Source organism: Bubalus kerabau, chromosome 16, assembly GCF_029407905.1.
Source record: "Bubalus kerabau isolate K-KA32 ecotype Philippines breed swamp buffalo chromosome 16, PCC_UOA_SB_1v2, whole genome shotgun sequence".
NCBI classification, from domain to species: Eukaryota; Metazoa; Chordata; class Mammalia; order Artiodactyla; family Bovidae; genus Bubalus; species Bubalus kerabau.
In genome coordinates this window covers 54838168-54863473 of record NC_073639.1, presented here as the reverse complement: position 1 = coordinate 54863473, position 25306 = coordinate 54838168, and the positions used below count along the sequence as shown (strand labels likewise).

General features: G+C 51.3%; 1 protein-coding gene across 2 annotated transcripts in view; it reads left to right on the top strand.

The window, feature by feature from the left end:
- AACS (acetoacetyl-CoA synthetase) overlaps positions 1-25306 on the top strand; it is a 57954-nt gene that overhangs the window by 19525 nt on the left and 13123 nt on the right. For both annotated transcript variants that reach the window (XM_055549890.1, XM_055549889.1), the window contains exons 5-10: positions 366-463; positions 10579-10693; positions 10899-10980; positions 14756-14903; positions 19211-19291; positions 20405-20529. In XM_055549890.1, the coding sequence (XP_055405865.1) occupies positions 366-463; positions 10579-10693; positions 10899-10980; positions 14756-14903; positions 19211-19291; positions 20405-20529 (649 nt within the window). The remainder of the gene's footprint in view (positions 1-365; positions 464-10578; positions 10694-10898; positions 10981-14755; positions 14904-19210; positions 19292-20404; positions 20530-25306) is intronic.

Genomic DNA, 25306 nt, shown 5'->3' with positions numbered 1-25306 from the left:
ACAGCTCATGCAGCCTGTGCAAAGGCCCTGAGGCAGCAGAAGCTTCAAACAACTGAAGAACTGAAGGCAGGCTATTGTGACTGAGCCCAGAGTGAGTGCCAGAGTGGAGGGAGAAGAGGCCAGACCGGATCTTGGTGGGGGCCACTGATCGGAGTGGGTTGGAGGGGGTGATGACAGGAAGCGGTCAGGCTGGCAGCAGGTGATTGCAGCATCTGAGCAGGAGCTGTCCAGGTGGCCCTGGCCCTGCTCTGTGAGCCGTTCACAGCCAGCCCCTCTCCCCACTCCCGCCCTGGCTCTGGGAGGTGCTTTTGAAAGTCTGCATCCTCGCACCCTGACCAAGCGTTCTCCCTGTGTCCTCTCCACAGGCTACTTGCCCAACAGCGCGCATGCCGTGGAGGCCATGCTGGCGGCTGCGAGCATTGGGGCCATCTGGAGTTCCACGTCCCCAGACTTTGGCGTGAATGTGAGTCAGGGTCCCCTCAAGTGCCCTGGGTGTGCTACCCCTGCAGGGGATCATTCCCTGTGATTTCTGCCTGATATCTTGGGTCAGGGTGTGGGCAGCTGCAGGGTGGGACCAGCAAGATGGGAAGGAAAATGGCTTTACTATGACCTCCCATCTCCCCAGCCAGTGACTTGTGATCCGTGGGAGAGAAGGAGCCAGAAGGAGCTTAATGTTTTTTTAAATTAATTAATTAACTTACTGGGTTAACCCGCGCTGGGTCTTCATTGCTGCCCTTGAGCTTTCTCTAGCTGTGGCAAGCAGGGGCTGCTCCTCTATTGGCAGTGCGCAGGTTTCTCATTGCAATAGCTTCTCTTGTTGCAGAGTAAGGGCTCTAGGGTGTGTGGGCTCAATAGCTGAGGTGCATGAGCTAAGTTGCTCCGCAGCATGAGGGATCTTCCTGGACCAGGGATTGAACCTGTGACCCCTGCATTAGCAGGTGGAGTCTTAACCACTGGGCCGTCAGGAGAGTCCAGAGCCGAATCTTCTCTTAAGCCTACAAGTAAATGATTCTTCCTTCCTTTCTTTAATATTCCTCACGTCCAGCCATGTGTAATGGCTACATTAGTGTGTGTTACATGTGATGGGCAGTGTTCTGAGCATCCAGTAAGAAGTGCCTGACCGCTGCTCTGGTGACTTCATGCTCACATGAAGTTTTCTGATGTTTATCCTCTGCAGACTATTTTCCAGATTTGCTCACAGAAGTTCCCCCAAGGCCTCCAACATTGCCATTTCTGATCTCTTTTTAAAAAGTATCTTAAAAATTATTTATTTATGTTTGACTGCGCTGGGTCTTCATTGCTACGTGAGGGCTCTCTCTAGTTGCAGCGAGTGGAGGCTACTTTGTTGCTGTGAGCAGGCTTCTCATTTCGGTGGCTCCTCTTGTAGAGCACGGGCTCTAGGTGTGCAGGCTCAATAGTCGTGGCTCATGGGCTGTGTTGGTTTGTGGTGTGGGGGATTTTCCAGACCAGGGAGCAAATCGGTGTCCCCTGCGTTACAAGGAGGATTCTTAACCACTGGGCCACCAGGGAAGCCCTCATCTCTTACTTTGAGTCTGAGCTTTGCACCCTATGTGGGAGCGGGTTGAGCCTTTTTATTCCCTTAAACCTGGAGGGTACCAGGGACCAAGGTGCACCAGCTGTAGAGTGACCCAGGCAGGGGCAGGAAGCTGAGCCCCACATGGGGAAGGAAGAAACAGTAAGCAGGACTTCTGGGACTCTCCACTTCCCGATCAGGGACCTCTCCTGGTTGCAGAGCCTTGGGGCTGAGGGACCCTCAGGAGCCACGAGCACAGTGGGCTCTTCCCAGACTGCTCTTCTTTTGCCCTGGGCATGGCCCCAGCTCTGGGCATCCGTCAGAGCAGCCCAGGGGCTAAGGGCTGGCCTGGCTTTGTGGCCTGTGCGTCTCTGGGCGAGTTGTTGATCCTCATGTGTGAGGCAGGGGCAGTGGAAAGAGAGTATCTCATGAAACGAGTATAGACCCTGTGGGCCTGTGATTGGCATGGGAGGGTTGATGCACTTGGACATGGATGCAGTGGTGGTGCTTTTCCAGCCTCGCTCTGTGACCCGTGTGCCTGGTCCCTGGGCCAGGCATTTCGGGTGTGAGCTTGACACCGATGTCTGTCCTGAGGCTCACTCTTCTGGAAAAGATTTCACAGTATTTCTTATTTTCCCCTGCACCACGCAGAGGAGGGATAGACGTGGCTCTGCAACATGGAGGCCTGGAGCAGTGAAGTGATTGGCCGAGGCCAGTCCTGGCCCCATGGGGTGAGGACTGAGCCCTGCTGAGTTCAGGGTGAGGGTGGTCATCTCGGCCCTCATCACTGGTGGCCGTGATTGTGCCTCCTGGGGCTTTGCTGGGCCTCTGCCAGATCACCTCCCGCCAGGACCGACTTGAGACTGAAGCTCCGGGGTGACTTCTTGATCCCCAAGGCCCTCTGTGAGGCCATGAGAGCTTGGGACTGGGCCAACCTTGTGGGATCCAGTCCCTGGGCACTGTTGTCCTTGGGTCCCTTAGCAGCCCTTGAGCTGTGTTGCCCGGAAGTGGTGAAGGTGCCTCGGGCTTGGAGAAGGCATGTGGCGTGGAGGAGACTGGCAGGCAGGCTCCTGCCTGGGTTTGAATCAGGCTCTGCTGCTTCCGGGTTCCCATTCCCGGGGCACACGCAGGCGGCTTGTGAGGACAGCAGCAGTGGCTCCCGTCTAGGGTTGGGACAGCGCCAGACCCACACCTGAGCTCAGTAAATGTCAGACATTCCTCATGTGGGATCTGCTTCCTTGACCAGGGATTGAACCCAGGCCCCCTGCGTCGTCAGCGCAGGGTCCTAGGCACCGGGCCTTCAGGGAATTCCAGAGGGGTGGGTCTTTTTGAGTGAATTGGAACCTGTAAGCAGTTGTAAAGATGTTGGCAGAGCTCTGTGTGGCAGGAGGATGTGGCTGTGGCCTTCTAGAGCCTGACTGAAGCTCGTGCCTGAGGGCGTCACAAGCTTCAGAGAGTGGAGGTCCTGAGTTGGCCTCTGGAGGCAGGTCTCAGCCACCAGGTGCAAGGTGGAGTGGCATTAGGGGACAGGTCACTCCCCACTTGTTTGTAGCGTCAGCAGCTGGCCCTGACCCCGTGCCTGTTCTCATGAGTCTGTCCTGTGCGGGATGTCACCACCACAGGCCACTCTGGCTGACTCTGGTCCGAGGTCCTGTAGTGTAGAGGACGCAACCCGTGGGTCCCGCTGGAGGGCGTCCCAGGCATTCCTTGCCTGGGTTGAGGCTGGTCTGGGTTTTCTGACGTGGCGGCTGTCGTCGGACGCACGTGCGCACTAGATGGGAGCCTGGCTCTGCTCTGACCTCGACCTTCAGCACATATGATTCAGGGAAATTTTTGCCGTGCAGCGGCCTGAATCTGGGGAGAGCCCTCTGTTCCATCAGAAAATGACAGGGCCAAATATCTTTCTACTAAGATGCTTCACTTTGCCCTGAGTTCTGGGAGGTGGTCCTCATTTTGCTGAGCCCCTGGTGTAGAGCCAGAGGCAGATGGTCACGCACACAGTCTTCAGGAGTGAGTGTTGAGCAGCTGACAGGTCATGTATCAGCCTGGTGACTTCAGGGTGCCCCGGCTGCTGGTACCACCTGTCAGCTCCCGAGGGTGAGCCCTGTGTCCGGGAAGCCCTGGTCAAGTAACGTGGACCATAGCACTTCCTCATGTGGGCATTGATACCTGTGGGCTTCCCTGGTGGCTCAGACGGTAAAGAATCCGCCTGTAATGTGGGAGACCTGGGTTCGATCCCTGGCTGGGTTGGGACGATCCCCTGGAGGAGGGCGTGGAGACCCACTCCAGTATTCTTGCCTGGAGAATCCCAATGGACAGAGGAGCCTGGTGGGCTACAGTCCATGGGGTTGCACAGAGTCAGACAGGACTGAGCAACTAAACACAGCAAGGACCCGATAGAAAGCAGTGACCCCAGAGCCTCAGGTATCTTCTCTGTCCTCTTCCACTAGCTAAACCTACAGGAAAGCCCTGAGAGTTAATGATGAGATGGGGCCTGGGGTGGGAAAGGGGAGTCCCATGGGCCTGCGACGGCCCTCTTCAGCAGTGTGCAAATCTCTACTTAAAAAAGAGGCTCCTGGGGACTTCCCTGGTGGTCCAGTGGCTAAGACTGTGCTCCCAGGGCAGAGGGCCCGGGTTTGATCCCTGGGCAGGGAACTAGACCCCACATGCTGTAACTAAAGATCCTGCGTGTCTTAACTAAGACCCGGTGTGGCCAAATAAATAAAAAAGAGGCTACTGTTCTCAATTTCTGGCATTGCCACATTTAGATGATCCTCCCAGTGTCAGTAAAGGGTCTGTTTCTGAAATTTGCAGTGAAGTATAAATGTCTTTCCTTCTTTGACTCATTTTCTGTTGCAGATCACTGAAAATCCCTATAATAAAGGGAAAATTGCCACTCTCTTGCAAATGCTGATTTTAACTTTTTATTTTTGTGACGGGGTTACATTGTTAGTGACTATGAAGTAGGTTCTAGTCCTGTGGCACATGCATGGGGGAGAGTTACTGGGCAGTTTACAGGTATGGGGGCAGGGTCTGCATACATGTGGACTCACCTGTCCATGGATGAATCCTCCTCGCCTAGCCAGGCTGGTGATGACAGGACCCCCTCTGTTGCCAAGCTGTGTGCCTGTCTGCATGGGCTGTTCTGGGGCAGGGTGGGGATGCCGCTTTTGCTCAGGGATGCTGGGGGCCATTTCTCATCTCCCTTGACACCCCTTGGCTCTGGTCTGCCCTCCCCCTCACCCTTCCTCCCATCCTTTCCACTTCTCCCCTCCTCTGTGCTTGGATACCCCCCACAGTGGGCTCAGGGACATCTCCAGGTGGGTGGGGTGCTTGTTCTTCAGGTCCCCAACCTTCCAGCCTCACCAAGACCTCCAGGTCCTGTGTGTGTTGACATTTGGTTTTTCCTTTGTGTCACTGTTTACCTTTGAATGGGTGGCTTTTTCAGAGACGCTGGGGTAGTCCAACCTTTGATAGCCACGTATCCAAGAGCCAGGCCAGTAGCTTGTAGCCCTCCCTCTTACAGAATGCTTTTCAGGCTGCTGCGTGTGTGTATGTGTGTACCTGTGCACACACGTACGTGCGTGAACATAAATAGGAGAGCTGTTCTCACTCTGGGTGGCTGTCCATGTGATCCAGCACTGGCCTGGCCGTTGGTTACAGCACTGGGTTGGTTGCTAAGTGCCCTATCAGGTCAGCTGCACGATCACAGGTGTGTTCGTTTCATTGTGACATGAGAGCAGTCACGACTGAGCAGCCCTCTTCTGGACTGGAATAGGCCAACAGCTGGTTTCTGATGCTCAGAGATCCCAGCTCGACCCACCAGGAACCTCACCACCATGTCATGGGGTCTCTGAGTCTGTCCATGGTGCCCCGTTCTGACCCCTGGTTCTGAAACACTTGTTGTCTTTGCTGTCTGCTCTCTCTCCCTGTGACCAAGGGTCACTTCCGTGATGTCTGAGTCCCAGGTCACTGCTCTCTGGTCCATCTACCTGTGTGGGCTAGTCCACCAGAAGGATGCTAGGTGTCATGGAGAAATTTCTGCATCCTTCCAGGGCTCCTATCTGGCCCCATCCTGCTCCTTCCTGGCCCCAGACTTTCTAGAAGTTCTTTACCTTCCCTGGGCTGGCTCCTCCTGCCTTGGGCCAGCTCCCCCCTGCCCTGGGCTGGCTCCCCCTGCCCTGGGCTCTTCTCGTGGCACCCTCAGCTCAGAACGGCCGCTCCCCTTCCACCTGACTGCGAAGCCTGCTCCCATGATGCCCCTGAGTGGAGGTGCTCTCCGGAGGCGTCCTGGGATGCTCTGGCTGTGGTTCTTGCTTCCTCCCCCTATTCAGTCTGTGGGGACCCCAGCCCTGGCTCTCTGCTGCTGCCCGGTGGCTTTCCTGTCCCGAGGGTCAGCCTTTCCTTAGTAGAGGCAGTGCTGTGGTTAAGAGCACCAGCCCCCGTGGCAGATGGAGCAGGCTGCAACCCCAGCTCTGCTGCTGGCAGGTTGTGAAGCTTTGGGCAAATGATGCTGGTCCTGCCTCAGCAAGGATGTGGAGCTGATCACAGCCCCAGCCCGCTGCTGCGGATGGGAAGTCAGATGCGTGAGTGCCTGCCACCAGCTGGAAAGGTGGATGTTGAATGCTCAGTACATGGAGATGTTTTCATTGGCAAAAATTTTCTTCCCAGCTTAAGTGAGGACTCTCCGCCCCTCTTAAAATCCTAGGGTCCAGGAATACTGTTTATTTTGCTATGTGGAGCTTGCTGTTGTTTTCTCTCTCTCTCTGTTTTTTTTTTTTTTTCCATGGCCTGCTTGGCATGTGGGATCTTAGTTTCCGACCAGGGATTGAATCCCGTGCAGTTGAAGTGCAGGGTCTTAACCACTGGACCACCAGGGAGGTGCCGCTCTGTGGAGTTTGTACATGGCCACCTTGCCTAACCCAGTTCTGTTGGTTCGCCTGGTGGTTCTCACTGGTCTGTTTCAACATAGCCATTTCTGTCATCTGCTGCTTGGCTCCTTTCTGCCAGCTCCTGGCTCCTAGCTTGGCTGGAACTCCAGGACACCGTGGCAGTCTGGGCATGGAAGCTGGTTTCTGCTTTTTGCCAGGATGCTTTTTTTTTTGTCCACGCTGTGGCATTCTGGATCTTAGTTCCCAACCAGGGATTGACCCTGGGCTCTCTGCAGTGGAAGTGCGGAGTCCTAAACTGGACAGCCTGGGATGTCCTACCAGGACTCTCCTCCATCGAGAGCAATGTATTTGCCATAGATTTCGGTGAGACACTGTTTGTCAGTGAGGAAGTATCCAGTTTAGTAAAGCTTTTTGTGAGGAAAGCAAAAGCTTTTAAGATAATCACAAGCTTTCCCCCCTTTTAATCTGTTAGTGTAGTAAATTACATTGGTCTGTCGTCTCTTTCTGTCTGCTTGTTCTCTGTCATATTCTGTCTTCTGAATGGTTTGTATAATGGGAATGTTCTAGTTCTTGAGGATGTGGTGACACGTGCCTGCAGTTCTGTCCCTCCCTGGTGTCTGTGTTAAGAGGTAGACCTTTGACTGCTTTTTCTCCCGTGGTTATTGGCTCTTCGGGTGTTCTACTGCTTCTTGGATCATTTTTGATAAATTTATGTCTCTGTGGGGAATCATCCACTTCATCTGGCTTTTGGCAATTTGTTAACAACACTGAACATAGTGCTCTGTCATTGATTAATCTTTCTGTAGTTGCTGAGGTTCAGCCCCGGCTGATCCAGGGTATTCGAAGGAGCGACGGCGTAGGCGACCTATTCAAATGTTAATTAGAGATACAAAGAGTAATAGAATGAGGATAGCTCAGTAGGAAAATTCAGTGGAGAAAAGAAGCTGAGTGGCTTGGTTTACGCGGAAAATCAATATAACCCGTGACACCAGGTTAGCTCTGACCACGGAGGCCGCAGGCGCCCTCTCGAATAGCGGAAGGTGCCCCACCTTAGACACCTTCTCAAGTGGGTCTTAGAAGCCCAGGCAAATAAATGGTTGCAGAGGATATCCATGCTCCAGATGGAGACTCAGCTGAAAATTGAGGAGAAGAATGACATGGGGAGACCAAGTGTTGGTGAGCAAGGCCCGTAGCTTTATTTTCAACAGGGGCTTATATACCCTAAGGTACACATAGAGGATAATAGGGGATGCAAAGTCAGCAGTCTTTGATCCTTATCAAAAACCAGGGTTTCATTCCTGCAAATTTATCGTATACAAATGGTTTAGGTGATTTACATCATCTTCTGGCCAGAAGGCCTATTAACATTTTATGACTCTTGACAAAGACTTATCAACCGTAAGACTTATTTTCTCTAAGAGTAATTATTTTAAGGTTTGGCGCCATCTTTCGAAGATAAAATTGCATTCCTATAGGGTGGATGTGTAATGGGTTTACAACAAAGGAAAGAATGTATTACCTTAAGGGTCTAAAGTTACTAACACCAAGGCCACTACTTATTTTTTCTACATACCAACTATATTAATTAATACACATTCAAGGATACAATTCAGGGGATGTGGAAACTTGGCAACAAGCATTGGTTCATCAATGAAATCTTTTACTAGTTTTATTCTGACAGTTTCTAACTCTCTGAGAGGCTCTAAGCTATTTGAATATCTTAAGCTTCCCGTGCCTCTCGAGGCTGGGAGACTGTAAACAATCGTATGCATAGCTGTAGGAGTCCGGGTAAACTTGTCAGGTGAGTTAGAGAGCCATCTGAGGGGTTTGGATTTAAGCACTCCTAATTGCCCAGGAACTTTATTAATTGGAGCTGTAAGTTAACTCTTTGACAGAGAGAGCGAGATGGTGGTGGGGGACAGCCCCCAGTAAAGTCAGAGGTGAGAGCACAAAGCAATAAAGTAGGCAGACTCTGGTTTTTGGGGGTAGATGCTTGAGAATATCCCGGGGGACTCCCGAGGCTCGATCCCGCCTTTGCGTATGCTGAGCCTCCTTCCTCATGACCTTTGTCATGAGTGGAATGTCTCTCGCCGGCTCCCGGCATGTAGTAAAGTGTGATTTCTGACTTTGGGTGATTGCAGGCCTCAGTGTATCCATCTGTAATGTGGGGATAATAATGCTGTGTCAGAGCACTGAATGAGTGAGTATTAGTGAAGTGCCCAGGACAGTGTCTGATACGTAGTAAGTACTGTGTAAGTGTTCGCTAGAAATATTATCTGTCTTCTTGATCACATTTGTCAAGAGGCTTATTTTATTGATCTTCTTGGAAGAAAGATTTTGGTTTTATTGATCAAATCCATCACTAATTTTTCCTTATGGCTTTATTCCTTCCTTTCTTCTCTCTCTTTGTTTTCCTGGCTATCTAAAGGATGAGCTTAGTTCACTGAAAGCAATTGGAAATTAGAAACAGTAACATTTAATTGCTTTGCTGCTTTTCCCCCAGATAGATTGTCTGTTCTAAGGACAAGGAACTCTGCTTGCCTGGCACTGTGTCTTGAAAATGGATGACATTGAAAGTAGCATCTCAGTTCTTCACTCTGTAGTCCAGAGAGTCACAAATTTTATCATGCGTTAGAATCATCTGAGGGGCTTGTGAAAGCCCAGATTGCCAGGCCACCTCCACACTGTTGTCACCAAGACCATTCCTAGGGGCCCTGGTTTCCCCTTGTCTTAAGCACGTGCTTTGCTGACTCCTGGGGAACTCTGAGAAGCAGCGCCTGGCCCACCCCAGGCCAGTTAATTAGTTATCTGGTGAGTTTAATCGTCCTGCCACAGGTGGCCTGTGTCCTGCAGCCAGGGTGGAGACCCTGTCCATCAGATCCTCACACAGAGGTTCTGACATCCCTGGAGTAGCCCCAGGCATTGACCTTGAGCTGCTACATTGGGCTTACATGCAAGGGACCAGGAATGCTGGTTCAGGAGTCCAGAGTCCGGTGATGCCTTCCCAGATGCTGTTTTTGTGAATGAAGGTGGCTGTGCCGTAGTCTGAATTTGGCAGGCTGGAAGGGGAGCCGGAGGGGAGACTGTGAGAGCTTGTGCCTGCCACCCTCAGGGCTGCGTGCAGGTTGTCTCAGTGTGTCTCGAGGCTATACATGTCAGTTTTGTGTGTGCACGAGAGGTGTGCTTTCTCTCAGTGAGAAGGATGTGCTTGAGGGGGATGGTGATTCATGTGTGGTGTAAACACTGCTGGGTGTGGAGAACCTGCTTTTTCAAATGGGCTGGTTTACGAGTGTACATGTTTATGGGTTTATCCATTTGCTTGGCAAAAAGTGTCATTTGGAGGACTCAGGTACCTCTGTCATTGAAGATCAAGGAGAACCGAACTTTGGGACCGCTTTGCATACAGAGCTTCCTTTTGGGGAGGTGAGCCTTCCCTTACATACGCCAGAGGAGCCGTGTTGGAAGGTTCTTTCTGTAAATGGGGGACCATTGTGGTGGTGCAAACACCATGCTGTTTTCCCATTTGATAGACTCAGTGTGTGTCTGTGAGTCCATCGGGTGTTTCTTTGCACTGATGCTTTCTGTGAAGTGATGATCCTGTCTCAGGTGCGTGTCTGGTTTGCTTGGCTGTCTTTCTTGGCCTCCAGGTGACGGGAATGCAGGGACATGGCTGGCGTGGTGGTCATGCTCCGTTTTCTTTCCCTGAAGATATAGCGGTCCCATGGGCTACTGGGAGATTTTGCCTTTTGGATGAGCAACAATGATGTTTCCTTGAGCAATAATGATGTTTTTTTTTGCAGGGGTGGGGTGGGGTAGGGGTTGTGCTACACAGACTCAGAAGTTTGAAGCGGGTGGTCTTAGCTGCCCCGAGGCAAGTGGGATCTTAGGTCATCAGTTCAGTTCAGTTTTGTCACTCAGTTGTGTCCGACTCTTTGTTACCCCATGGACTGCAGCACGCCAGGCCTCCCTGTCTATCACCAACTCCTGGAGTTCACTCAAACTCATGTCCATTGAGTTGGTGATGCCATCCAACCATCTCATCCTCTGTCGTCCTCTTCTCATAACCAGGAACCATATTCGCCTCTCCTGCATTGGAGGGCGGATTCTGAACCCCTGGACCTCTGCAACAATGGGTCTCTCCTTCTCCCCCAGGGCGTTCTGGACCGGTTTTCTCAGATCCAGCCGAAGCTCATCTTCTCTGTGGAGGCCGTTGTGTACAACGGCAAAAAGCACAGCCATATGGACAAGCTGCAGCGGGTCGTTAAGGGTGCGTGGGCTGGCGTGGGGGGCCGGGCGGGACGCAGGGGCAAGAGTCCCGCCCCAGGGCTCCCAAGAGCCCCTGGTAGCTGTGAGCTACAAAAATGGAGTAGTCCCAGCCCTAGGTTGTTTTACATTTCATAAAAAAGAGAAAGATCAGTGACTAAGTTTGTTGGGGTCTGTAAGCTTGTGTGTTTTTCTCCCCCTGCTTTTAGGACTACCAGACCTAAAAAAAGTGGTATTGATTCCTTACATCTCCTCCAGAGAGAAGATAGACATCTCCAAGATTCCAAATAGGTGAGCCAGCCACACGCTGATCACTAATTGCATATGGAACACAGTCAAGGACCCACTGGGCAGCAGGTTCTGTGACTCTTTCCAGTGGGAGTGGGAGCATCTTGGAGGTGCAGGGTATCTTTGTTAAATGTCATTCCATAGGGACTTCTCTGGGGGTCAGGGGTTAAGAATCCACCCCGCAGTGCTGGGGACTTGGGGTCAATCCCTGATCTGGGAACTAAGATCCCATATGCTGCAAAGCAACTAAGCCCACGAACCAGAACTAGAGAGTCCGTGCACCACAAGGGAAGATCCCAAGTGCTGCAACTGAGACCTGATGGAGCCAAAAAAAATCATCATTCTGTAGATGGGCACTGGAGGGCCCAAAGGGAGTCCCTTGGGGTCACATGGTGACTTAGTGGCAGAACTGAGTCTGTCCCAGGCATCCTCACCCTTCCTGTCTCTTGTTCCTCAGAAATGGTGGTGGGCTTGGATGGGGCCAGGCCATTTGGCCACAGCAGTTCTGAATAGTGTCTAAAGTGTATGCACATGTGCATACGTGTATGTATGTGTGTATGTGTTTACACACATGTGTGCACTTTTGTGTATATGTATATGGTGTCTATGTATGTATATGTGTATGCACGTGTATATATATGCATATGCATATATACAAAGGAATGGTGGTGTTGGTGTTAGTCACTCAGTTGTGTCTGACTCATTGGAACCCCATGGACCCCACCAGGCTCCTCTGTGCATGGGATTCTCGGGCAAGAATGCTGGAGTGGGTTGCCATTTGCATGCTTAATATATTTTTTTCCATTTTAGAACCTGTTTTTTGTCCCCCTTGTTAATGGCATCTTCCTTTCCTCTTCTGACATTCATAAACTAATAGCACTTGAATAAAATGGTGAGCACCTTAATTCTGACTAGGCATCAGTAAAATGGATTATGATTTGCTCCAAGTAGAGGTTCTTCCTGGAGGTCTTTCATCTCTCTTAAAGAGATCACTGAAGAGAGGTAGGTTTTTTTGGGACACGCTTCTTGGCTTGTGGGATCTTAGTGCCAGGTCAGGGATCTAACCCTTCCCCCCTGCAGTAGAGGTGCAGAGTCCTAACCTTTGGACTGCCAGGAAAGTCCCAAGGAGAGACTTCTGAGATCAGACGTGTTTACCTGCACAGGTAAACCTATCCATTTAGCCTTGTGTCTGGGCTGTGGGCAAGAGTCTCTGAGCAGCCTCAGAGCCACAGGTGGGGTTCCTATGTGTGCTATATGCAGGAAGCGAGGGGGTGTGGAGGCCTTGCTCTTGGGTGGACATGGCTGAGTGGTTCTATCCAGGCACCTCCTGGGGCACTGAGCAGGATAAAGCTCATGTGCTGTCCCCAAGGTTACAGTCCAGCTCGGGGGTAAGGCACACCTGCAGGAAGGGTGAGCTGTGACCACGGATCCCAGTAGACACAGCCATGCTCGCTGAGTCAGGGGATAGGCGGTGCCCAGCAAGTGAGACATGAGCACAGTTGCTTCTTTGTGGGAGGGGGAGGCGACACCTGAAGTGACCTTGAGAGGTGGCCCAGATCGGGGGACAGCTGCAGGTACCGGGATTCTAGAGGCTGAAAGGAGCTGCAGCAAAGTGACTATTCCCTGACGGCTGTGGCCTCCAGCCAGACTGCTCTGGGTCATACGTGAGCTGTGCGGCCCTGGGCTAGCGATCAACCTTGCTGTGCCTGGGTTTCCCCATCTGTAAAATGGGAATAATAGTACTTTCTTATCAGGCTTAGCCGTGTGCACAAAGTTAGCTGTCAGTAATGTCTGTCATTAAGAGGAGGTGACAGCCCAGTCAGGAGTGAGCTGTGTCCTCTGGAGCCCCTGGGTCAGGACGTATAGGTCCTTAACAGGCCAGCCCTGGGGCATGGACTTGTCCCTGAGACTGTGGGAACCCTGGCGACTTTGATAAATTACACCCAGCCTTAGCTCCCTTTTAAAAAAATTTATTTATTTTCAACTGAAGGATAATTGCTTTATGATATTGTGTTGGTTTCTGTTATACATCAACACGAATCAGCCATAGATATGTCCCCTCCCTCTGAACCTCCCTCCCCTCCTTGGTTTTATTGATGGGGCCATAACACACAGAGGCCAGGAGGAACACAAGATGGTTTGCTGGTCCCACAGTGGCCCGGCTTTTATTTTTCTGTATGTGTTTATTGGTGATTGATGTAAAATGAGAGCATCCAGGAGAATTAACATCCAGCACTTCATTTGGCTCCAGACAGTGTGGAGAGTCCCTCCTCCCCGCGGGTCCACCCTGGAACCGGGCCCTGTTGCTGTCCAGCTTTCAGTTGCTGGGCGCCATGGATACACTGAGAGCATGTCTGCGCCTGTGTGCAGACACCTGTTACAGGACCGCCCTTCTGGCTTCTCATCTTTAGAAGAAACAACAAAAGTCATCACTATTTACTGTGATTTATAGACTAGTGGAAAGAAGAGGTTTTTCTCTGTGTGAAGCATTTGATTAGATCGGGCTCTTTATATAAATGGGGTTCAGATGGGAGGTGGGGGCTTTCATTAGCTGGAGGGTTCCACGGTGAATAGTTTTCCTGACACTCTGGAGAGGAGGACTCTGTTTATTTACTGCTCAGAATTGAGTTGTTTGGGGTGCCCTTTTCAAATGGCCACGCCTCCCCCAGGAGACAGGCTCGTCTTTAAGGAGGCCTGCCCACGTGAGCCAGCACACCTCTTCACTCTAGTGTGCATGCGTTGGTAAATATTTCAGAGTAATCATCGTTGGCAGTTTGTTGCCAGCCAAGTTGAAGTGAGTTCTCCCATTTTCTTGAAAGCAAGTTCCATTTGTCAAAACGGTAGCTTTGTTTTCTTCTCTCTCCCTTCTAAATCAGTGGAGCAACAGGTCTGGGGCTCAGGGATTGATTTTTTCCTACTGATCTCAAAAGAGAGAAATCACCTGTCTCCCAACGTGGCTTTGCGGCTTCCGCTGTCCTGTTTCTGCTCAGGAACAGCCCCTTCGGTGGCCCTTAATCACACGTAGTGAGGCTTTGACTCAGCTTTGGGGGCACAGTTGAGGACAGGCTGTTTAGGCCAGAGCCGACAGCTGGGCTGCATCTTCTAGTTCCTGGACAGATGTTTGTATCTGGCCATTGTAAACCTCAGAATATAGGCAATCAGTGAGAACAGGATCATTGTCTGGCAGGATTTCTGTCATAGAAACTCTCGTGGGACCTTCACGTGTCAGAAGAGATCTCTAAACCTGTCGCCTCCTTCCCTCCCTTCTCCTGGGGGCTGGGGAGATGGGGGTCGGGGGACGGAACGATTCAGGCCCACTTGGCTCTCACTTCCCCTTGGGGGCCCTGGGGAACAAGGCATTTGCTAATCAGATGGTGAGTAGCGAATGGGAGGCACCTGGGTTCTGAGGACTCCAGCATCAGTTCAGACCCCCTCCTCTGCAGAATTTGCACATAAACAGCCGGGTGTTAATTGCAAGCGATCCCTCTCCCCTGTGTTTAATATTAAAGCGCTTAGACTCTCGGGAGAAAAGCCCTTAGTTCCTGTCAGTGGCACTAATAAAGCAAAAATTTTACTGAGTTTTCCTTCAGTTCGCGTAGTCCATGAGCCCTGACTCTTCCTTCCCTCACAAATCTTTCAGACAAGGTGGGTCCCGGAGTCCAGGCTGTCATCCAGGTAGACATGGAGGGGAACGAATGGGAGGACTCGGCAGATTGCCCTCCACCCCCCAATGTTCTAGAACCTTCACCGTTGTTCTCCTGTGCCTTTCTGCCCACAGCGTGTTCCTGGAGGATTTCCTGGCCACCGGGCAAGGCGACCAAGCCCCCCAGCTGGAATTCGAGCAGCTGCCCTTCAGCCACCCACTCTTCATCATGTTTTCATCAGGCACAACAGGAGCACCCAAGTGCATGGTGCACTCGGCCGGGGTAGGTCTGCTCGGGGACTCCCTGGTGGTGAAGATGGCACCCCATCCTCGCTTTCCTGGTGGGGTGCCACATGGAGATCCATGCTCAAGTGAGATGAGGGAGTCATGCTGGCCTTGCTGCTGTGACCCCATCACCATGGGGTCAGGGGTTCTGCAGCGCCGCCCTGGTCCCTCTGCACACAGTGATCCCTGAGAGGACCATGAGCCCAAGGGATGGGTCTTGCCACATTTTAGACAGAAGGAAACAGGATAGATGAGAACAGGAAATATCAGCACATCACAGGTCTTAGGAGGGGTTGGTGTGGTTTCTCCAAACTGTCATGTAAGTGCAGGTATGGATGGGCAGGTGCAGGGCAGCATCGTAAAACTTCTGTCTGACAGTGGGTTGGGGTCAAAAAGTTTGAAAGTCATGGGGTTGTTATCGAAGCCAAGCTCGATCTGCTCACTGCATAGCAATCCAGTAATCAGGAGACGAGATGATGAAGCAAGGAATAGCGACTTCATTCAGAGAGCCAGGCGTCCGAGCAGGCTAGGGCCCTAGAGCACCATGTTATCAGGGTCTGGATGCCAGTTTCTTTTATAGAACAGAAGGGGGAGGAGATGAGAAAATAAAGTAAAAATTAGGCTGAAAATCTTGCGAAATATTTCCTGCTTAGCCAGCCTTGGGGAAGGGATGTGTTAATTTTTTCTTTCCTGTAGCCATTCACAGGTAGACTAGGTCAGAATGTCATCCTGTGAGCTCAACAAACGCTCTTTGGTTTAACATTCAGGCAGAGGGGTCACGTTCCCCAAGGCAGGCCATTATGTATGCTCACAGCTATAGACAGCATCTTTTTAGTGATTATAGTAACAAGCAATGGAAAGCAAACTTAAGTAAGAGAAACAGATCCATCATGGAGTCAGATTTTGTTCTTCCCTGTTAACAGGTTACATTACAAAGTACAACTAATTGAAGGATTTCCCAAGCCGCATTAGTCAAAAGTCCGTGCTAGCAAAATAGGATGGACCTGAGGGGCTTAAATGACAAAGATTTACTTCCTCCGTGTTCTGGAGGCTAGAACGTCCAAGATCGGGGTGTGGGCAGGGTGGCTTCCTTCTGAGCCTCTCTCCTTGGCTCACAGGTGGCCGCCTTCTCTCTGTGTCCTCACAGTGTCTTTCCTCTGTGCATATACATCCCTGATGGATCTCTTTAAAAAATATTTATCATTTATTTATATGGCTGCAACAAGCCTTAGTTGTAGCATGTGGGATTGAAGCCGGGTCCCCTGCATTGGGGGCACAGCATCATAGCAACTATATCACGGGGGGAGTTGTTCCCCCTGCCATCCCCAGTGTCTCTTGGGTGTCTGCATTTCCTCTTTCTGTAAAAACATCAGTCACAGTGGATGATGGCCCACACTAACGGTCTTACTTCCTCCCCTCCTGGAGGCCCGAGGATTATCTGAGTGGAGAGCCCTCACATTCTCAAACAGCTTTCTAGTTTTGCTTGGTCAGATTGTGGTATTTGAAGATGAAATATAAAATTTCTCTTATCCTAGCTCATTTAGCTTTTACAGATGTTCTCTGCACCTAGAAGCTGTTTGAATCCCTGCCTTAGGAAGGAAACATTTACACTGGAATCACATTAACACCTTATACAGCTCTTTACACAGTGTTTTCATTATAACGTGGAAAGGAGTTAACACATAACACAGCTTTGTTATTACCTGGATTTGGTTCCACGGACAGTCTGATGGCAGGTTATGAATTATAACCACCAGATGCACACAGCCTGTTCATATACAGCGGGCAACTTCCCAGAAGCCCTGGGGCGGGAGGGAGGGGATATCAGGGGCCAAAGGCTTGATTTCTGGAAGCAACACTGGCCAAGCCGAGTGGCCTCTAGGAGCGAGTTCTTCCTGTTGCTCAAACCATCCTGTTTCATCACACGGAGTCTGGAGTGCCCACTCTAAGGTGTGGCTGCTGGCATCGTGCTTCCCCTGGAGGGGGCGCCCCAGTCCACCTGGTCAGAAGCCTAATACCCAGCCAAAGAGATGAGGGTTTTTAGAAACCTTGCAGGCGAGGGCGGGGTGTATGTGGCAAAACAACACATCTTAGGAGAAACTGAAATGTCCAACTGTACTTCTATTTTTAGTGCTACTTGCCTAGTGAATGTCACTTTTTTAGGAGTGGAACATAAAAATATATTAGATCTAATGTAGTTGGCTCATAAAATCATCGTGCCTGGTATATTTAGAGTGTGGAAAAGTCAGGAAAAGTTATCTTAATTCTGGCTTCACTGAGCTCTTGCACGTCCAGAGAAGTGACTAAGCATCTTGCCTGTTTTCAAGAGTGATCTGGAGAGGAAACTTGAAAACAGCAAGATGGGACTGCCAGCACTGGCCGCCCCTGGGGTGTTAGGGGTGTGGCCCTGGTTTGCTGGTTTGTGTTTTCTAAGCCCATGAAAGAGCCAGAAAGCAGCTTCCTTCTCTTCCCTTTTTAAAATGAATCTTCTTGCCTGAGTTCCAGGAAACCATGTTGCTTGTATTTCCTGACCCTCAGGGAAAGTGTTCAGACTTGCCATAAATATTTAAAAATTAAGAGAAGAACTATTAATTTGACTCCTTAAGATTCATACTTTGGTCACCTAAGGCAAGGAGCCGACTCATTGGAAAATACCCTCATGCTGGGAAAGATTGAAGGCAGGAGAAGGGGATGAGATGGTTGGATGGCATCACTGACTCAATGGACATGAGTTTGAGCAAACTCTGGGAGATAGTTAAGGACAATAAAACTGGTGTGCTGCATTCCACGGGGTTGCAAAGGGTCAGACTCAACTTAGTGACTGAAAAACAACAACAGCAAAAGGTTCACACAGAGAAAAGCTAAGGACAGTTTTGTGCTGTCAACACGGCGAGGGTATGGGACTTCCCTGGAGAGCCAGCGGGTAAGACTCCGAGCTTCCACTGAAGGGGGCACAGGTTCAATTCCTGGTCAGGAAGCTAAGATACTACAAGCTGCATGGCACGGTCAAAAACAAACAAAAAAAATGGGGGTACTGAGCAAATGAACAACATGTGATGTGTTATGGATAGGCTGGGCTTATAAAGGCAGACCATCCAGGCAGAGATAAAACTTAAATGCTGATTTAAGTACAAAGGGAAATGGGAAGGGGATTTGCCTCAGGTTTGTCTGATCTGGGAGCTCTGAGTCCTTTCCGAGAATTTGCCATGTGAACAGTTGGCGTTCATCAGAAGAGTTCCCAAAATGTGTACTCACCCACTCTGCGTGAGAACAACGTGTACTGTGGGACTTTGCAAAGAAGCCTCTGACTGTCCTGGGTTGGGGCCCCTGAGCCCACGATGCATGTGTGGTACAGCTGAGGGATCTCAGCTCTTGCAGACCAAGGGTGGCCTTGAGGAACCCTCCCAGCAACCTTTCTACCACCATCTACCCAACCCCCGTGTGGCCCATCCCTAGGCAGGTTGCCTTCACTGCGAGCCTGGTGACAGGGTGCTGTCCAGGACAGACTCTGGAATAGGGGCTCTGGCCTTGAGTTAGAGAATTTGCTGGGCAGGATTTTTTTTTAAGTTAATTAATTTGTCTGCGTCAGGTCTTGGTTGTCACCTGCAGGATCTTCGTCCTTCATGTGGGATCTTTTTGACGCGGTGCACGGACTCTAGTTGCGGCACGCAGGTTCAGGAGTCATGGCACATGGGCTAGTTGCTCCAAGGCACGTGTGATCTTAGATCCCTGACCAGGAGTTGAACCCACGTCCCCTGCATTGCAAGGCAGATGCTTTACCACTGGGCCACAAGGGAAGTCCCTTGTGGGTAGGATTGTTTCTGTTGTGCCTTCAAAGGGGTCATTTCCTAATGGCTTGTTTTTTTATTTGTCTTGGGTCCAATGAGGGTTGCAAGGCTCATTTTAATATGTGAGTCCCAAAGGTTCCTAAACATCCAGGACTATCATTGTTGTCGGCCAGCGGATGCTGTCTGTGGCCAGACTGAGTGCAGTGGTCCAGCCTTTTCAGGGGTTTTGGAGGGGCTGCGTCCCTGGTCTAGCTTTAGGATCTTGTGTGAGATCCCTGGGTGCCTGGTCACCTGGCGCTCAGAGCCTGCAGGTCAGCAGGAGAGGGTCAGGGTTTCCTCTCGTGTCCTCTGGGAGTCTCAGGGGTCACGTGACAGAGCGATGGGAGATTGCTTGTCACGGGAAGGCTGTCAGAGCTCTGCCTCTTCCTTGACCTCTCCTGCTCCGGGGCCAAGTGTCTATTCCGTGCGAGCCTTTGTGCCCTGGAGGAAGCTGCTTGGCTCACTCGCTTCTCCCCAGGGGACGCTCATCCAGCACCTGAAGGAACACATTCTTCATGGCAACATGACCAGCAGTGACATCATCTTGTATTATACCACGGTGAGTGCCCTCCCAGGGCGGGCTCTGGTTTCCTCAGGTAGGGGGTCGTTTATCATTACTCTTCTTTTCACTTCTCCCCCATGGCATGTGTCAGTAGTCAGAAGTACAGCTCAAGCTGCAGGCTGCGTGTTTGAGACCCCAGGCTGTGTGCAGCTGACCCCAGGCTGTGTGCACGAGACCCCAGGCTGTGTGCAGCTGACCACAGACTGTGCACAAGACCCCAGGCTGTGTGCACGAGACCCCAGGCTGTGTGCAGTTGACCCCAGGGTGTGTGCAGCTGACTCCAGGCTGTGTCAGCTGACTCCAGGCTGCGTGCATCTGACCCCAGGCTGTGTGCGTGGACCCCAGGCTGTGTGCACGAGACCCCAGTCTGTGTGCACAGACCCCAGGCTGCATGCAGAAGTGGCCTTTGCTGTGGGATCCTTCCCTGTTGATCTCCATCTCTCCCTCTGCCACTGTCTTCTCCCCCCAGGTGGCTGCCTCCTTGAATTGGCACCAAGGTCCCTCCTTACCTTGGCCCATCCTCCTATGTTGACCTTGGTTGCCACTGGGGAATTCCAGAGAAACAAAGGAGACTGACTGTTAGTTCAGTTTCTTGAGCCTATAGAGGTGGGGAGGAGAGTCACGTGACTGAAATCTGTGGCTCAACCGGGGGCAGGGGGCAGGAACTTAGTAGAGACCGGCCATGAGGCTGGTCAGTCCTTAGCCCTGTGGAACATAAAGGGACTCTGACTTGTTCAAACTGAAAAGGAATTTATTGGAGGTTGTAGGGTGCTGCAGGTGCCAGACACTGTTCCCTATGTCCAATGTGGATGGGCCACTCCAGCACCCAGCACGTGACCACTCTCATCTCTGTGACCTTCAGTCCCTCTTGTCACCAGCGAGGCTGCAGATGTTCTCTGACATGTCTTCGTGTACATGTGTATGTTGATCCATGCTGTCAACTCTTGATGGGCAATTGCCGGTTCAGGGCATCTCATATTTGGACAGGCAGTTCTTGGCAACTTTGGCTCAGCATCAGATGGCTTCTAGGGATGTGAGAGGCTGAGTGACAGGGCCGAGAGGAGCCCGTCCAGCACTCAGTTGACACGTGTTCCTTTCTGTCCACCCCAGGTTGGCTGGATGATGTGGAACTGGGTGGTGTCTGCTCTTGCCACGGGGGCCGCTGTGGTCCTGTATGACGGCTCCCCGCTGGTTCCGACACCCAACGTGCTCTGGGATCTGGTCGACAGGATCGGGTAAGTACCTGGGACCTCAGATGTGGGGTGGCCGCTGTGAGGGTCTGCTGCCATCTCTGGAATGCTTGACAACCCCCCTCCCCACACCCCACCCCTGTCTGTCCACGTTCCCCTCTTGGTGGGGGGCTGTGTGAGGACGTGTAGGTGCTGAGGGCAGGTGAAATTGTCAAGGAGGTGGGAAGGGGTGGGCACCCCAACAGGGACCGACCAGTCAGATCTGTGTAGTGAGGAGGGGGCTGCTCCCTCCCACTTCAGGCCCAGGGGTGAGCTTTGGAACCTCAGACACCAGGAAAGGGAACATGGTCTTATTTCTGGAACTCTGGATTCTAAAAACTTACAGAGCACTCAGAAGAGAGGCAGAAGAAGGGTTTATTAGAGCCGCGTTTCACACGGGGGTGAGAGAGAGAGTGATCCAGGCTGAACGTACTAACCTGGTCAGGGGATAGATAGCATGGATCCTCTCATCCAGGGAAGGGCAGATCGTCCCTGGAGAGCTCCCAGTGTTTGGCCTTGCCAGCCGCCTCGCGGCACACCCTCAGGGCCGGCCAGTGCCTTGAGGGTCTCCTGGACTCAGCGGGGCGCTCAGAGGCCCTGCTGCCAGCGCTGCAGGCGGCATCTCCGCCTCCCCGTAGTCCTGTTAACAGAGTGACAGGCACACATCCTGACGACTGGGGCAGAGCCAGCTAAAGTGGAACATCAGGGGAAGGGCAAAGTGGCCCCATTTATCCCCCAACCCCCTCCCCATCTAGAAACTGTCAGAAGACCCTGTTTCATTAGCACTTTGTTGGCTGATGAATTAATCATCACCGGCTGATGCATTCTCGCCGCTGTGGTTGGTGGTCACTGTTGGCCTAATGGTCGTGTTTCCAGGAATGAGAATACAGCAGCTGGCAGAGCTCCTGGGGCCCGGAAGTCAGCCACACTCTGAAACGGTCTAATTACGTTACATTTGAGTGCTTGCGCTGGGGAAACAGAATGAGCCACAAATGTTCTTAAATCCTTGGCCATTAATATTTTAAATATAACTTTGGCCTGGGTAATATTTAAATTCTGACATTTGGCTCACGATATGAGCAAGGAAGGTTATTTCCTAATGAGATTGTTTCCAGCAAAAGGTTAATCAAATCCCTGGAAACTTAGGCGACTTGAAGATTTTCGCCCTTAATACCTATAAGCCAGGTGCAGGTGGAGGCATTTCTGAAGTGTGTGTGTGGGTTACAGGAAGAGATTGGAGGGACAAATGTACCTCCACAGGGCTTAGAGCTGATGAAGTTGAAGGCTGAAGGACCCCGGGAGATCCAACTTTGAGTGTGAGTAAGTGTATGGATGTGAAAGTTGGACTGTGAAGAAGGCTGAGTGCCGAAGAATTGATGCTTTTGCACTGTGGTGTTGGAGAAGACTCTTGAGAGTCCCTTGGACTGCAAGGAGATCCAACCAGTCCATTCTGAAGGAGATCAGCCCTGGGATTTCTTTGGAAGGAATGATGCTGAAGCTCAAACTCCAGTACTTTGGCCACCTCATGCGAAGAGTTGACTCATTGGAAAAGACTCTGATGCTGGGAGGGATTGGGGGCAGGAGGAGAAGGGGACGACAGAGGATGAGATGGCTGGATGGCATCACTGACTCGATGGACGTGAGTCTGAGTGAACTCTGGGAGTTGGTGATGGACAGGGAGGCCTGGCGTGCTGCGATTCATGGGGTCGCAAAGAGTCGGACACGACTGAGCGACTGAACTGAACTGAACTGAAGTGTATGTTTGTGTGCACATGTGGATAAGGGAATGTGTATATGTGCAGAAGTGTGAGCATATATGTGTTTAAGTATATGCAATTGTGTGTATATCTGTACAAGTGTGAGCATATATGTACTCGAGTGTAAAAGTATGTATATGCGCACAAGTGTGAGTCTCATGAGCTTGAGTGTGAAACTGTGTATATGTGCACAAGTGTGAACATATATGCACTTGAGTGTGACAGTGTGTTAGCATGCATGTCCGTGAATGAATGAATGTGTGCATCTGATTGTGTGCAGGTATGCATGTACGTGCCTGTGTATATGCATGTATGTGTACACATGTGCCTAGGTAAGTGGGAGTGGGAGAGCACACACATCTGTGAGTGAGTGTATATGTGCTGGCATGTGATCGTGTGCAGGTGTGCACACGCGAGTGTGCATGTGTTCATAGCCCTGTGGACTGTTAGTAAGCACGTGCCGGGCCTCTGCCTTCCATCCTGGTTTGATCTGTGCCTTGGACACTGGCTGAGCTGTGGCCTCGGTGGTCCTCCGGGCCCCTCTGACCTGGCCTTTCTCCTGGCTGGGAGGGCTGACTTGCTGGGTTCAGCAAGGCAGGTGCCACCTGGCAACCTGTGAGGGGTGTGTGAAGGACACCCCAGTGCTCCAGCCGCCTACATGGGCGAGAGGGTAGGCGAGAGGGGAAGAAATAATGTCCATACATTTAGAGATAAAATCTTTGTTGATTATCATCATGGCAGCTCACAGGCTTACTAACACGTTTCATAACTGAGCAATCGTGTTGTCGATGTGAACAAGACTCTTAAAGGATGGATTGTCCTCTTTGGGGTGTTTCTAGGCTCCCTGAATCTAGCCCAAGGAACATTCTGATTGGGGTTAGGGTAGAATTCTGAAGTCTTTGTCCAAGTTTTAACTGAGCAGGCAGTTCATGTTTAGGACTGGGAGACCCATGTTCCAGGCTGAGGGAACAGCAAGTGCCAAGACCCCGAGGACAGAAAGAAGGGACCAAGATGGGGATGTTGGGTAGGCTGGAAGGAGGCCCTTGTGGTCCGGATATGGGAGGCAGGGCGGGAGGTGATGCACCGTGATGAGAGGTGATGAGTGATGAGGGCGGGAGTCTGAGCCCCCAGGGCTTTCCGGGCTGTATCTGCAGGGTGGGTTTTTTCTGAGTGAAACGAGATACCACTGGGGCACTTGAGTTGAGGGAGCTACATGATCCCCCAAAAAACCATGGAGTTGAGGGCACCTGAGAGGAGACAGGGCTCAGGCTGGTGGCACCTTGTCTGCGTATGGCTCCTTGCAGGGCTCTGGGGCTTGGATCCTGACCCTGCGAGCTGGGAGCTGCCTTGTTTTCTCGTGGGGTGATTCCCAGCTTCACTAGCTAAAAATACAGTGTTGAGCACCCACGTAAGGGCGCCTGCGCTTTGTGAACTCTGTTTTTTAAGCCATCTTATGCAAGCCCTGGAGACAGATGGGGAGGCCTTGCTGCTTCTTCAGGCAAGCAGGCCTGTGGGCCGGCCCCGGGGACGCTGTCTCAGTCTCTACACATAACCAGGGTCATGGTTTGCAGGCACTCCTGTGAATTAAACACCCTTCAGGACCACAGAGAGCCCTTGGTTTTTGGGCAGGGGGCAGATGGGGGATGAGCTGAAATCTATGTGTGGTTGGTGGTTGGAGATCTCTGTGCGTGTGGCTGGAGGTGGTCCCTGGTCTTCTGTTAAAATACAGATATTCCTGAAGTGGCTGAGACCTTAATCTTCAGAGGTGATCTGGAATTAGTCATACTATCTGAGTTTATGAAATTAGCTGGGATGGGGGGCTGTGGAGGGGCTTGAGTATGTTTCCTGCTCCCCACAACTTCACAGCTTCCAAATTAGCCATCCTTAGGGCGCAGCAACCCAGGAGGCATCTGAGGTTTTAGTGGCGGCAGGGTGTCCCCGAGAAATGAAGAGAATAAGGGAGAGGAGGCGTGAAAGACAGTAGCTTTGAGACCCTCCTCACCTCCTCCTGCCCCCGTGGATTCTGCACCTCCCAGCCCAGTGAGTCCTGAATCACCCAGCATTCTATGTGTCTCTACCTCTGAACGTGAAACAGAGCGTGGCTGTCTCCTTGGGATGAATCTTGCCAGCCAGGTGTAAAGGGATAGGTTTTACTGCCCAGAGAGGAGAGGTGAGACCTGGAGTTTTTTTTTTTTTGGCCACACCACATGGCATGTAGGATCTTAGTTCCCCGACCAGGGATCGAACCCTTGCCCCCTGTACTGGAAGCGTGGAGTCTTAACCATTGGACTGTCAGGGAAGTCCTGGGACCTGGATTCTATGGCCTCCTTTGGCCCCCAGGAGAAAACATCCTTTACCTAGGAAGCTAGAGCTTTCATGTTGAGGGCTGCCTTGCTGGAAGGAAGCAGAACATTAAATAACAGTCTCTCCTAGAAAACACAATACTTAAACTCACACAATGTGTCATTCTCAGGGAAGAATAAAGGAGTGTAGAATTGAAATGTTCAAAAAGAAGGGGAGCAGTTTTGTAAGTTTCATACGAACATGAGCTGATTTAAGGGAAGAAGATGGGTCAGCAATTCCAAGCATGGCACCTCTTCTAACAAAAGCTCCTGCAGCCCTCTCCATTTCCTTGGAAGATGATCTTGTGAGCTCAGAATTTGAGGGGTTTTGATTCTGTGACCTCCTTTGATCTCTGAAAGAGATCACCCTACGGTTAGGAAGATAGGGATCTTTTTTTCAGAGTCTTGCAGCACCTAGGCTTCTCTAGTTGTGTAGTGCAGGCTTAGTTGCCCTGCAGCATGTGGGGTCTTAGTTCCCTGACCAGGGATTGAACTCTTGTCCCCTGCACTGGAAGGCAGATTCTTAACCACTAGACCACCAGGGAAGTGTCCCCAAAGATAGTGGGTTTATGTACAAACAGTTGTTTTAAGTAGAGCCAGAGGTTAATGAGAGCCCAAGTGCTCTGTCACTGCTGGCCCCAGAGTAATACAGGTATCGTGACTTGCTTTCAACTAAATATTAAG